At 37.8% G+C, this 15594-nt stretch overlaps 1 protein-coding gene across 1 annotated transcript; it reads left to right on the forward strand.

Moving 5' to 3' along the window:
- The first annotated feature begins 3476 nt into the window (after positions 1-3476).
- Positions 3477-14826, forward strand: LOC126821642 (arp2/3 complex-activating protein rickA). Its single transcript, XM_056101283.1, has 5 exons — positions 3477-3910; positions 5945-6228; positions 7301-8460; positions 13938-14058; positions 14607-14826. The coding sequence occupies exons 2-5, from the start codon at positions 5981-5983 to the stop codon at positions 14824-14826; spliced, it is 1749 nt and encodes a 582-aa protein (XP_055957258.1). The 5' UTR covers positions 3477-3910; positions 5945-5980.
- Positions 14827-15594: the final 768 nt, after the last annotated feature.

The following is a 15594-nucleotide window of genomic DNA, read 5'->3' on the forward strand; positions in this document are numbered from 1 at the left end:
GTTCGCCGATCGTTATCTCGTCGGAAAACAGTTTTATTCACTTGACATAAAGTTCATGTTATATATATTATGATTGTTATTGATTTTTCTATTAAAGTTTTGTGAACCTCAGGAGGGTCAGTGGCTCAACTGGGACACTTGTCCAGAGGTCTGCAGCTTAGAGGGGGCCGGAGGCATGCCAAGTAATGTTGTTGTTTTTTTTCAAATGTTGGTATAAATTTATTAAAAGAATAACCGTTACTTGATCGTTAAGTAGAAGAAAACCGGTGACTTTTCTGAAAAGTGGGTAGGCCTACCTAGTTGTGTGGATAGGATTAGAATCGAATTCTGTCAGTCCAACTATTTTGTAAAAATTGGTGAATTAAAAACTATAAGCCGTGGGTCCTCTGGGCCCCGGCAGGTAATCGAGGCCTTGCCCGGGCGTGTAGAACGCTGTACAATGATTGTGAGCGCTGCCACACGTGATCAAGTACGCCGTTGTCGACAGCTTTTGGTGGACTGACTGGTATCCCATCATTAAAAACGAAAACGAAAGCAAAACGTATACATGTACTTTCGTCTTCGTTTCGCAGTAAATTATTTTTCCATTAGCAGACCGTTTTCCGACCAATGATAGCATGTTTTTTTTGTGTTTCCAGGTTTTTACTCGCACAAAACGTATTGTTATTTTCACAGTTCGTTTTACCTGATCGGTGGGGGAGTAGTTAATTAACTATTAATCACGGGATTAGCGGAGGTGCTACGAAGTACGACAAGATTGTATCATTCAACAATGGCCGTTGAATAAGCGCTATTTTTTAAAATTTATTTATAAAATAGTGACCGCTGGCCGCGTTAGAGGAGTGGCCGTTGATTAAAGAGATGAAACAATAGAATTTCTACGGGGGGAGGGGGGGGGGTATTCATCGTGACCGCTTACAAGGAGATGTCGCTGAATGGGAGTGGCTGCTCAAGCAGATTCTACTATGTATTTAGTATGTTATATGCTGTGTTTAAAAAATCTCCGTTTCTGTGTTTTGGCAAAATGATCGACTCCCATTTACTCTGGACAGATATACGCCAAAATGACGCTATAAATGAAATGAAATAAAATGGGGTTTAACGTCCTACTGTTCTTCTCCCACTGAGCTAATGAAGACAGGTGATGCTATAAGGGAGCATGTATCTTTCAAATATTTTCGAGCCAAAAGAAGGGAGAGGCCCCCCACACCCCCTTGTCGAGTTGCGTGTCCCAGGGCCAGGAGGGCATTGTCGCGGGCCTTGTTGCAGGCCATGGCTATAACACTAAGCAACCTGAAGGAGGGGGGGTCTCCGCCTGAGAAAATTTTGAAAAATTGAGACAACACCCTGGCATTTGAGGTCATTGCTGGGAGCAAGTTCCTTCTGAACGAGAGGACCAGAAATGGGAGTCAATTGGACAGAATCTCGAGATCAGCCTGTCAACCTGTGGCCCCCACGACCTAGTAGGTGGGCGGTTCACTATAACCGTGAGTAAAATCTGAACGGCGGACCCACCCTGCTTGCTAGCTACTTTTTAATTTTCGTACGTTAGTTACTACGCCGTGAATATGATAGTGCTGAGATAGTATAAGACAGACACAGAGGAGTGGAAAAATGATGCCATAATTGAATCGAGCGCCGTAGCCGCGAAAATTTTCAGATAGCAATGTAGCTAGCTAGGTCTATAATATGTAACAGAGATTTTAATTGTTTGGGACTGGGCCTGAAAATATTAGTCAATTTCATGGAAAATGGGAGCCAATTATCGAGAACAAGAGGATAAGATATGGGACAGAATCTTGCGGCCCGCCTGTTTTGTGCGAGTTGAAATAACATTTTCTACAGCCTGTCGCTCCACGGCTCACTCACTTAAAACTGGGCATTTCACTGTAATAGTGATGCGATGACAGAGGAGTGGGAGAACGATGACATAGTGGAATTGAGCGCCTATGGTGCGAAGCGAAGAAACTTCAGATATTATGTAACTGAGATTTTCATTTTTTGTGCGTGGGTCTGATTGGACTTTCTCTCACGGTGGCGGGAACTTTATTGGTTATAAATATTGTACCAAGGGAGGCAACTCCAATATAATTCTTTAACGAGAAAATAAAAATGATGACTTTTTTGATAATATGCATTTCGATTTTATTATCTGTTTACGATTTTCTAGTATTATACAAACACATGTTTAGATTCATATCTTTTTTTTTTTTTTTTTTTGTATAACCAACAAATGCTAATAGGCTGGCGGTTATTTTCCGACCAGGTTTCACCTTGTAAGTCATTCAGGACTGTGGGCCTGGCAATGAAATGAAATGGGGTTTAACGTCCTACTTTTCTGCTCCACCTGGGCCAATAAAGACAGGCATACGCCATACAAAAACCTTCTAGTCGTTCGGATGGGACGAAAAACCGAGATTGGCGTGGCAGGGGGGGGGGGGTAGTGGGGACGGGCATGTATAATTTTATTTCAATAATACACTTGCGCGTAGAGGTCTTTAGCAATTGGAAGTAATCGGGGACCCGGAAAAACCCCAAGGTTTGACTGACGAACCTACTGCACAAATCGAAATAGAAGTGTCGGTTTTGTTGGGGTTTTTTGTCTTCAGTACATTCATTGATCTATTGTAATAAATTTTGTATATCACATAAAAATTTGTCTAATAAAAAAAATGTTGTTTGGTTTAATTTGGGTTTCACTAGTTCTGTAAAAAGTTCTGTATAATTTATTTTCAGGATATGTTATTTTATTTTTAAAAAAAATAATAATTTGAAAATGCATGCAAAACAACATAATTTTAGTCCTCTCGATCGTTCCACGGTCTAGCTGTATTTATTCGCAAAACAAAAACACTAGTGTATGACATCAGAAGCAAGAGATTAACCTACTTGTTGTGTATTCACAAATCTGGTGTTCATAGTAAAACCAGCAGTACAATAATTCGAGTATTTTATCAATGGAATTACTCGCGAAAACACAGACCCCAAACACCTGCGGTATTTTTACCGCTCTGAGATTCATGCCTTTTAGCCAATCAGCTATTGAATATCAAACAGCTCTTGTGGTATTAGCCAATCAAATGGCAGAATGCAGGTCTCGTGCTTGGGTTATTACCACCGGCCCCGTGTCCTAATTTAGTAAATTTTCGGGAGAAAATATCTTTCAAGAAAATAAATAAATAAATTTTCAACTACCACAGTGCTAAAGAAGGATATGTTTTCTATATATGATAAATATTTGAAGTAGATTCATAACTCCTAACTACTTTAAATTTAACGTTTTTAAAGGCCACTTCAACATGGCTAGAGTTACTATATTTAGAAATTCTAGCTTGTTTCGACGCTGTGATTGGGGTCGCTCGTTTTACCTCAAGGGCTGTCATGGCTAGCTTGTCGGCACTACTTCATGCTACCACATCTAGTAGTAATGTATTTCAAGTTTTTACCCCACGTTTGGGGTCTCTTAATCGTTTTATTATGAATACAAAATAGACACAAAATGGCTGGAAAGGAATTCTTAAGACAGCTGAACATGTGCAATGGCCATACTCCAAGATCCATTTTCTTCGCGGAGGCATGTGTGAAATAAATACGCGTTATTTTTAATAGGATATTTTAACTTAATATCGTCTCTAAAATTAATTTAATGAATCAGAATGTGAAATCTAGGCCATTCTGTCTCTAAATATGCAATAATGTCGGATTGCGTTCAGTATAGGCTTTATACACGGGTCAAGCAAATACGACACGACCAAATATCTCCATATAGTACCTTTTGTTTGGTGCGTCTCAATAAATAATCTGCATAGTTTTCACGCAGGATATGGTCGGCCATTTTGTTGTGGCCTTTAAGATGAAAAACATTAAACTTGTCGTAAATTCTAGGCGATATCTATGAAAAATGCGAAAGGTAAGGACATATTTTGAAACCTGGATGTGTGGGAAAGCCGCGGTGTGATATTATTAGGCGCATCGTGACCTGGGTTTTCTGGGATAACACGTCAAACAGAGAGCTGAATTTTGCGTGATTTCACGCATTCACGGCTTCAAAAAATACCAAATAAATGCTTTTTAATTGCCCCAAATTTCCACCAATCTGTCTCTTTCTATAATATCTATCAAGAATAAACAGTTCCTAAAAGAGATATTGTGTATTTAAATCAAATAAATTGTCCTAAATCATAATAAATTGAAATATTTATTGGGATGAAAATTTGACGGAAATGGAGTCGGTTTGTTTACAAAACAAAAATCCATTTTATTTTGCCCCAAATGCTACAATTCTGTTAAATGTTTGAGTCCTTTTGTACAATTGAATACATGGGATCAAACTAGCCAAGAATTCAAACGATAAAATGATCGTTTTCATCGAAAATATTGCCGAAAAAAAGACATATTATCAAACAATATTTTAATTTAATTCACTTCCGCCTTTTCTCATCAATTCAAGTTTCAGATCCAGGCCCATGGAAAGCTTTGTTTACTTGCTAATTCGGTAGATCCATCAAAGATCATCAATTCTTGATCCACTGGTGTAGTTATAAAAAAATTTTCTGCATAAATGAGATCTTGATTTTGGTTTATTTTGTAGAAAACTCCATCCCTTTTATTAAAGATTGAAACGAATGTCAGAAATTTTAGGAATGTCCCAAGTTTTCAATTTGACAGTTTACTATGAGTAGATGCAAATCCAACTAGAACTGATCCGGTGGATTTTAATGAGATAATAATTTTTGTAAAAAATGTTGTAATTGCTTTTTTAGGCTTAATTTGAAAGTAAAAGGCATGCAAATGTAGCACTTGTGTGTTTTTTTTCTGAGACCACATACCCTTGGATTGTTCGATCCAGCTTGTTTTGTGAATATGATTCCGTCTTCCGTACCTCCTCCCAATGTCAAGGAGGATAGTGAACATTGGTGAAAATAAACAAGTAATATATCATGCAAAAACTGTTGAAAAATTAGAATATGACATATTTTATTACAAACTAAATAGCGCCTGTAGCATGACAAGAATATAACTTTCGGCTTATGGTTAAATATCTGCAGTCATCCGGGTAAACATGGAAATCAAGGAGAGAGCACTCCTTAATAAGTTAAAATGAGGTATTTATTTGACTTCATGCTGCATATTCTATCAGGAATTGGCTAAAGGTGGGGCTAGGGGGTGGGGGGGTGTTACAAAATCATTGGTCACATCAAATGCTGATTTTACATACAGTATACAGTATGGTCGGTACTTTATAAGTTTATTCATGACAATAATTCTTATTTATTATTCAAAATAAAATGCTACAGTATTCAAATATTTTATACAGTTCAAATTATAAAATTTGGGATTGGTCATTTAGAACAATATCAGATTTATTGAAATTGGGAATATCTTGCTTTCAGTAATAGGCCTATTTATTTTTAGTTGATTTCATTGAATTAATAAGCTAAATGTAATATATAGATAAAATAAGCTTATACAACACCAAAATAGCAATACCAGAAAATGTGTTTGGGTAATATGGCATGAATTGAATTTAAATGTGTGAGCACTACTTCATGGTGTTGGCTGTTAAAGTTTGTCAGGATTTTCCCAAGTGGTTCCCCCTTGTCAGTGGTGCAGAACGGAGGGCCCGGCAAGTGACAATGTACATATATAGTCGTTTGAATTGGGTAAAAAAAAAACTATGTCCCATACCATATACATGTATGGTTGGCACGTAAAAGAAACCTTATGACAGTTTGAATTCAAAATAAGAGTAGGCCATAGTGCCACTGTCTGGGCAAAATTTCCCTCACAGCACACTATATATGCCAGTCTACATTAGCCCAGTCGGTGTAGAACAGGAAGACGTTAAACCACATTTCATTTCAGTACATAATGGTATGACAAACTATTTGAATTTTGAAATTTGTATGGGCACTATTTGATGATTTTATTTTTCTGATTTCAGGTTGGGTGTTATTTTTATGCAAACGAGCGTTAACCAATGTGTCAGTGTACAACGTGTACACATGCCATGTTTGAAGGGAAGAACATTCATTATTCCAGCGTAGATAATAAACCATTATGCTCCTTTAGCACAAAAGTCTGTAATCAGCGGCGATTAAATGGCTACGCTTTCTGTGTCCGCCACATCCTGGAGGATTTTACGGCACCCTTCAAGAGGTGTGGTTATGTGGCCAAGTCGAGTAATCAGATGTGCACACAGCCCATACCTAAAAATGAAGAAAGAATGTAAGTTTTTATCGCTAAACAAAACAACGTATATAATGTCAATGATATGCACGTTAAAGAACCTTGGGGAAGAGTAGATAGTAATGCTGCCATCTGGACCAAATTCTCCTAACCACACATTAAATGTACACACATGACATTTGTTGGTCTCAAAATGACCAAAGTATTATGTTGACATTGACAAATCATTGTAGTAAATGTTGAAATAATAAGATACACAATAGGATTATTTGGAAGTGATCCTGTGGGGAATTTTACTGTAATTAATTTAAAATATATTGATAACCACCATGTTTGTTATGACATTAGATAGGATATGAAAGATGGCATCTGGCATGGAGATCCCTGCATTGGCCGTGAAAGTTCATCCAGATTTTCCGGCGTGGTTCCCTCATGTCAGTCATGTAGGATGGAGGGCCTGACAAGGACAGTTGTCTAGTCATTCAGATGGTACGAAAAACTGAGATCTTATGTACACATTGGCATGCACGTAAAAGATCCCTTGACAGTTGGAATTCGATATACATGTAAGAGTAGGCCATAGTGCCGCTGTCCAGGCAAAATTTCCCTCATAGCACACTGTATGGCATAAGTCGGAGCAGAACAGTAGGACGTTAAACTCCATGTCATTTCATTTCATTTATCTGGCATGGATACACTAAATAACCTACGTTGGTTACAATATTAGATATTGCATCTAGGAAGTGAACCTAAAATAGTAATAATGTACAATACTGATGGCATTAAGTATGGGTTAATGCTTGAAAGCGAGACATTAAGTAATATATTGATACTGCACGAGGAGTTAGTCAAGTGTTGTTTCAATATACATGTATTACACAATGTCTTTAGCTCGAGACCATTAAACAACTTAAAATACAAACACTATCCCGCACATGCTATCCAATGAAATACTTCACGTGAGTCCAATATTTTATCTAGTATAGATGATGTATGATTGGCAAGTTGCCCATACATTATTGGAAATAATGGTACGCCAACATCAAAGGATTACGTCACATATGTATTTTAATAAACATTAATAAAAAGTTTTGTGATTCCTTTATTTCAGATATTGTAATAACCACATGCAAGTACTGGGAATGCTGCCGAAGAAAGAAAGAAAACCGAAAAAGGAAAAAGATAATAAAAATGCCAATAAGGATTCTAAACTGTCGTTCGGTGATCGCGTCAAGACAAAGTTTAACGTAAAGAAAAGTGTTGGTGTTACGAAACCTAAAACGGAGAATATCAGTGTTAACATCGATGATCCGTATGATCCATACGCGTTCTCCGATCCTGTGGCGGAAACTCCATGCATGTTATCAAATAGTAGTAGTAGCAGCTTACCTAGTCCTAATACAGAAATCAAATCAGTGCCACCCAGTCCTGGCTACGTTCCACCTAAAACCCCATCAAATGAAGGCACGTCTACAATTGCAAAACTTTATCCGGAACTGGCTGAAAAGTTGGAAAAAATTAAACCGAAAACTGTGGAACCAAAAGTTAAAAGTCGGATGCGTAATTCTCACAATATGAAATTCAACAAATTACAGACTAAAATTGCTCAAAATAGAATCAAAGACAAATTACGTAAATCTCAAGAAAACAGCCATTTTAATGAAGGACTACAGACATTACAAGCTAGATCTAATCTAGAGTCTGTGACTAGTAGTACGGTGATTAATAATAGTAATACTAATAATAATATAAATTATAGTGATGAACAAGTCAGATTCCCGATGGTACCTCCACCATATAATGGTAGTGTGATACCACCACCTCTTGTAGGGGCTTCCCCTCACTTACTAGGTTATAAAACAACAGACCATCCAAATATACAACAGATACCACAAGAACCCCATGGATTACCTCCCCCTTATCCACGGGTCGCTTGCGGACAGCCGTATGGAGTACCCAGGACGTCTAACGTGGTCGTGCACAGTAATGATCAACACCCTGTGATTGCCGCGCCCGCGCTTACACCAGCGCCTGTCGTTCCATGTGCTGCGGCTCCGTATAACCTCCCACCTCCACCCCCGTATATACCGCCCAAGCCACCAAAAAGACCCCCCTCTCCTGTGTTACCAGTATTATGCGAGAAACCTCAGCGTTTAAAGTGTTTATTGTTAGAGAAAGAAGCAAAACGAAGACTTAAACGGGATAGTTCTGTGAAATATTATTCTTTCCATGCTCGAAGAAAAATTAGTAATCATATTCTTATTAATCAAGGTAGGGTATTTTATTTTAATAAGTATCATGTTTATAAATAGTACAGTACTAAAACAAACAGTATTTTGGCGGGCAGTTGTCACAGGGCAAATTGTCCTGGTCCTAATCTGTATCAATTAATCGTTTGTGGCTTTCATTTTAGGGGTGGACCTATGAGTCCAGTGACATGGTTTCGATTCTCGGCCTATACATGTACATGTATGTGACAATGAGTACCGATCCAACCTCATTAATTTTTTCCGGGGGGGGGGGGGGGGAATGGGGGTGCCTCCCACTGCCAAAGACCCCTATGTGAAACGAATTATTGAAATAAAATTGAACCATATGTTACTATTGTCAGTGCCGAAATGACCTAGTTTGTGTCGAGTAGACATAAACCCCATTTCTCTCTCTCCCTCTCTATTTGTAGTTTGTGAATTAAAACAAGGGATATAGATAAATAAACTGTAAAATATCCCAATTTTACTTTTTCCAGCCTGTCCAACCTCTTGGGTTTTCTCCGGGTCCTCCGGTTTCCCCCCACTGCTAAAGACCCCTACGCGCAACCGAATTATTGAATTAAAATTTAACCATATGTTAGTCCAGAAATGACCTAGTTTGTGTCGAGTGGACATTAAACCCCATTTCTTTCTTTCTTTATTTTCTTCAATCCAAGCTAATACACACCAGTTTAATTTTTTCTCCGTTTAACAAACAGCTTCACGGCGTTAAATTGGCACTTGCACGCGAGTTCTCGTTGCTTTCTACATCACTAGAATGATTCTTTTGGCAGGAAAAAAACGTGTCAAATGACCTAGTTTGTGTCGAGTAGACATAAACCCCATTTCTCTCTCTCTCTCTCTCTATTTGTAGTTTGTGAATTAAAACAAGGGATATAGATAAATAAACTGTAAAATATCCCAATTTTACTTTTTCCAGCCTGTCCAACCTCTTGGGTTTTCTCCGGGTCCTCCGGTTTCCCCCCACTGCTAAAGACCCCTACGCGCAACCGAATTATTGAAATAAAATTTAACCATATGTTAGTCCAGAAATGACCTAGTTTGTGTCGAGTGGACATTTCTTTCTTTCTTTATTTTCTTCAATCCAAGCTAATACACACCAGTTTAATTTTTTCTCCGTTTAACAAACAGCTTCACGGCGTTAAATTGGCACTTGCACGCGAGTTCTCGTTGCTTTCTACATCACTAGAATGATTCTTTTGGCAGGAAAAAAACGTGTCATATGGGCAAATAACAATAACATGGAGACCGTACTTGTATTGCATACAGGTGTCAATGCATTGACGTTACAAACTATGCTTTCATTTTCTGCCGTATAAACGAACGATATTTCAACATCACGAACTATCGTTAATTTTCTGCAATATACACGAAGACACATACATGTAAGTTTGGAGGAATATTACTGACATTGATTTGAAGCAAGTACGGTCGGTCACTTTCATTCTATCGTGTTACAAAAACACGTAATTTTGTAGGAATGTTAGGCTGACCTTAAAAATATCTTTGTTTCACCAAACCCGACCAAACACTCGAGGAGAAGGGTCGGTAGGTCGGGTTTTTTTTCAGATTTTTTTTTTTAAGAGCTAATTTGACAGCTTGATAATTTTCCGGGTGCAAACATTCGTCTTCTTTTATTGGCAAACAAATCAATGACATCGGGATTTTTCTTGATGCACGACTCGCACACAAATTGCGACAAACTCACGTTTGAAACTCCCTCAACACGTTTTTAACGATCGTGCGGGTTGTGCCTTTATTTTTCTCGAAAACGGATATTGAAAATATCGTCGTCATGTTTAAAACGACGCCCCACAGACATAGAGGCAGAATCATTTCGTGGGAATGGACGTGCTTTCGTCTGCAACCATTTTGTTGAGAAGCGACACCTATGACGCTTTCGTCTTGATCAACCAGTTTCAATAATGAATCAAACCATAGCCATAGTAAAGGGAAATAACTCTCGTGATATATTTCAGGTTGACACACAAAATAAAATAAAAAGATCGCGGAAAAGTGCAATAAAATAATTTAAGTCGGGGGTGGTTTTAGTTAGTCGGTCGCGTTAGGCGAAACAAAGATATTTTTAAGGTCAGCCTTACTGACATAAATTTGAATACCGTACGGGAATTAAATATGAAAAATAGCAAGATGCACATATTTTTTTGTATTCAGAACACATGCTACATGTACATTTATATAACATAAAAATATTTGTAGTTGAAGTCGATTAGAGGGAATGGAAGCTTTTTGACGTTATTTCCTGAAGCTGATAGAAACGACTTCTTGCAACCCTAACTAACCCTAACTAAAAATGTCTGACAGGCAAAATTATAGCATCCCCGATATTCATACATGCATGTACATGTACTATTTAACTATGACTACATGTACAATGTGTGCAAGGGAGGAGAATTTTGTGCAGACTTCAGCATTCCCACCTACTCTTATATTTATCAAGTTTTATTTTACATGCAGATGAATATTAAAGCTTATACACATGTACATGTACATGTACCTTGTCCAACTACGGACTAGTCACTAGTGGAAATTAATGTCGGGCTAGTGTCCAACAGTAGACTACTAGCCCTGGGCTAGTGGATTAAAAAAAAGATTTTTTACACCCCCTGAATTCCAGTAATAATAAGCTGATTATTATATTCAGGCACTGGTATGGGGATTTAAAGAATAGGGAAATTTAAATCCTTCCTTTGCCCTGAAAACAATTATTCCACACATAGTCCTTTAGATAACCATTCTTACATATTATACATGTACATGAACCTGTGAATTTTCTGGTCGATTTACATGTATTAGTGTAAAATAAAATCCCTCGTTCAGTGGCAAAATTCTTGTACAGTAAGTACATGTACCTGAATGCATGCATAAATCACATGTACATGTATGTACAAATGTACATGTTGAGGTTTCTCTGTACCGGTATTTTTGTTTACTATGTGCAGAATATAGTCTAGAATATTCCACCAGATGTGCATGTACAAGTATCATAATCATTCATTTTATATTGGTTTTATTTTAATCAGTACCGCTAATAGACCTATGTGTATACATGGCTCACATACATTTAGACCTATATTTTACATGCGCTTGTGAAATTATATTCAAGGGGTGCAAAGTACATTCAGCAATTTGGGTTCAAGAATATATAGTTTAGTACCAGTCTCGAACCTCTTACTCATTAGTTGGTTTTGTTTTGGCAGACTTTTTCTCTCACATGATACATGTATCACTTTCTGTCAGACGTGATTAACTAAAATTTGATGTTATGACCAAGTAGACTATGAATCTACAATGTAGGCTACATGTAGATGTACATGTACATGAACTGATGGGGGGTTGGATGGCCGAATGGTTAACTAAAATTTGATGTTATGACCAAGTAGACTGAATCTACAATGTAGGCTACATGTAGATGTACATGAACTGATGGGGGGTTGGATGGCCGAATGGTTAACTAAAATTTGATGTTATGACCAAGTAGACTATGAATCTACAATGTAGGCTACATGTATATGTACATGTACATGAACTGATGGGGGGTTGGATGGCCGAATGGTTAGCACGCGCACGCTGTATCATACAGTCTGTCATTGAGTCAACTGGCAGGGTTTCGATTCCCTGGTTGTACGTGACAAGGACTCTGAAGGAGTAGGGTGGCCTGTCCAACCTCGTGCTATTTCTCCAGGTCCTCCGGTTTCCTCCTACTGCTAAAGACCCCTACGCGCAAGCGAATGATTGAAATAAAATAAAACCATGTGTTAGTCCCGAAATGACCTAGTTTGTGTCGGGTAGACGTTATACACTTAAACCCCATTTCTCTCCCTTTCACATGAACTGATCCTATGTGTAATTCAGCAATATTTTATAGTCATTGTTTTTTAAGGCAAGCGATCGTTATCGAGCGCCTGTCGCTCACCTGAATGTCGACTGCAGGGAGTTTTTTTTTCCCTTCCCTCAAAATTGAAAATTGTTCTCCTTTACAAAGTCCTTGGGGGTTTATTATCATTTTTGAAACTAGGAATGACTCCATTACATGCAGTTATTGATCTTCAGAACCATTTCCCATCACATACATGTAACTAATCACTCTTCTTGATATCAGATCACTCTCCTTAATTTCTAAATCACTCTTCTTATCGAAACTGGGAGAGCTTTTTTACGGGAGCTATTTTGTTAATTTGTTGATTGAGGGAGTTTTTTTCGGCTCTCCTCAGAAATACAAAAAACAACTGTTTTATATGAATTGTGAATCCTATTAGCGGATAAAAACGCAATAAAAACAGATTGAATGCTACAATGTAGTGCTGTTATCATGCACGAGTTAACGATACAATTATACTTTCTATACATCAATGCATCCAATGGAAAGAAAAAAAGAAAAATTTTAATTAAAATCTGGTCATTCAGAGTCCCTAAAATATGTTTTGGTGGCAAATGACAGTTGTTTTTTTTCCCCGTTGACGAGTGAACATCGACAAACGTAGCGAAAAGTTATCTAGAATTGTGATGATCATCTGGTACATGTACATTGTACCTATTTCTATCATTGTCATGTTGTTAATACCTAAGTTCTCCCTATATTACACAGTTAGTACATTGTACTTGCCCCTAAATACATGAAAACCATGCTTTTTTGATAGAATAAAAAAATAATTCTTGTAATTTTTTTACAAAGAGGGACAAATATTATTGAATGCATATTAAAGGTACATGTAGGCTAATACCTTGAACGAATTGATGTTGGAAATTTGTAGCAAGGAATTCTCGTTCCTATTGCAAGTTTCGGTGACAGGCAAATTTACCAACATGTATACATCAATATGAGATTCTACGTTTGCTCTCGATACATCTATGCATACAATTTTACTTGATATCAGCACTACATAGTTATGCCTAGTCTGGGTCACCCAGAACCTCCTAGTCTTCAACGTACGGCGTCTGGGACCATTGTTAATATTGTGACGAAAAGTTCCATTGTCCATGCATAACTGGGGGGGTTGTTTTTTTTTGTGGTTGATTATCCAGTATCTTTGACCAAGTCAAGTAACTAAGAGTTGGACCCCTTCCCTCAATAAATCCCATAATTCTTGCATTATTATAAACAAACATGAATCATGACGACGAATTAGGATTAATTATATAAAAAACATATAGATACATGTATGGCCCATGAAGAGAGAAATTTTCCAAAAAAAAATTAAGAGTGTTGGATATTGAAATGGCAGTGCAATCAAATGGATTTTCTGAAACGGCATTCTTAAATTGATTTCATGGGCGTCGACATCTTGTTTTAGGACTACATGAAGTTGCCTCCCTTAGACGTTGTTTATGATGTTGTAAAAGACCAGATAATCTAGGCAATGAACTATTATTCTCATCTGGATGATAGAGACTAAGTTATGTCCATCTACTATGTTATTGTCTAACTGATCATTGTGGGTTATGTATATCTTTCAGGTATCTGTAGTTCCGATGAAGAGAGTGAAGACGAGGATGTTGACATGTTACCATGGCAACCAAACTGGTTCTGTCCGTCATCAGATGATGATAATAACGATGAGGATGAACCAGATGAGGAGTAAGTATACAAACATATATCCGTTGATACAATGAGAAGTCATATCAGGTGTTCTAAATACAATCAGCACACACTGCCTTGTTCATGAGGTCTGTCATTGAGTGGGGGGTTGGATGGCCGAATGGTTAGCACGTGCGTGCTGTATCATAAGGCCTGTCATTAAGTCAACTGGTTTGGTTTCGAATCCCCAGTTGTACGTGACAAGGAGTAGGGTCGCTTGTCCAACCTCGTGGGTTTTCTCCGGGACCTCCGGTTTCCTCCCACTGCTAAAACTTAGGACCCCTACAAGTAAATTATTGATATAAAATTGCATCATATGTTAGTCCCCAAATTACATGTACCTACATGTAGGTTTGTTTCAAGTGGACATTAAACCCCATATCTCTCTCTCTATTTTAATGCTAAATGTTGTTTTTGTGGATTTTTTTTTTCAGTTTCTCTGATTTACGTACGACAAAGTTAGCGTTACGATCTAGGTTTGTTTCGTGCGGACATTAAATATCTCTTTATTTTAATGCTAAATGTTGTTTTTGTGGGTTTTTTTTCAGTTTCTCTGATTTACGTACAACAAAGTTAGCGCTGTTACGATCTAGGTTAAGACGTCAGTGTCATCAGTGTCGTACTGCGACTAGAGGTAACACAACCGTCAAGAAATCTAGCAATCTGGAAGTTTTAGCTTTAATTAAAGCCGCTAAAGAAGAACCAAGAGCGTCTGTGAGGTGTATACAGGAAATTCTCAGGAAACCCAGAAAAGCGATTGATAAGTGAGTTTTCCCATAATACAATGTTCTCCAATCTGATTAAAACACAGATCCTATTTCGTTCAAAATTTCGTTTTACTTGTCTTTACTACACTAGGATCTGGAAGAGTTGTTATATAACACGCGTTCTAGTTTATGTGAGGGAATAGTCAATGAAACTGTCTTGACTTAAATGGGTTGTTGGGTGGTTGAATGGTCTAGTAGATTGTTTTAGATCATAAGGTCTGTCATTGAGTCACATGACCCTGTTCAATCCCAAGCTTGTACATGACGTGAAGTAGGGATACATGTACCTGCACAACTTTATGGGGTTTCTACTGACCCCTATGCACAATCAAATTATTGAAGACACAAAATGTATGCCATATGTTAAACTCCATTTGTCTCTCTTGAAAAGACTTATATAAACACAACCTCCACTACCGGACCTCAATAGCCTTGTGTGCCAGGGAAGTAGGGGGATCACATATTTGATGTATGTAGCCTAGGCTGACCTTAAGAATATCTTTGTTTCACCAAACCCGACCCACAATCGAGGAGAAGGGTCGGTAGGTCGGTTTTTTTTTAAGAGCTAATTTGACAGCTTGATAATTTTCCGGGTGCAAACATTCGTCTTCTTTTATTGGCAAACAAATCAATGACATCGGGATTTTTCTTGATCTTTGATGCACGACTCGCACACAAATTGCAACACACTCACGTTTAAAACTCCCTCAACACGTTTTTAACGATCGTGCGAGTTGTGCCTTTATTTTTCTCGAAAACGGATATTGAA

This window comes from Patella vulgata, chromosome 5, assembly GCF_932274485.2.
Source record: "Patella vulgata chromosome 5, xgPatVulg1.2, whole genome shotgun sequence".
NCBI classification, from domain to species: Eukaryota; Metazoa; Mollusca; class Gastropoda; family Patellidae; genus Patella; species Patella vulgata.

What these genes read in the sequence shown, in the direction of transcription:
- LOC126821642 (XM_056101283.1), top strand. Translation starts at nt 5,981, where the DNA reads ATGTGTCAGTGTACAACGTGTACACATGCCATGTTTGAAGGGAAGAAC. An exon ending in CCTAAAAATGAAGAAAGAAT is followed by an intron (nt 6,229 to 7,300) that starts GTAAGTTTTTAT and finishes CCTTTATTTCAG; the next exon opens with ATATTGTAATAACCACATGC. An exon ending in GAGGATGAACCAGATGAGGA is followed by an intron (nt 14,059 to 14,606) that starts GTAAGTATACAA and finishes GTTTTTTTTCAG; the next exon opens with TTTCTCTGATTTACGTACAA.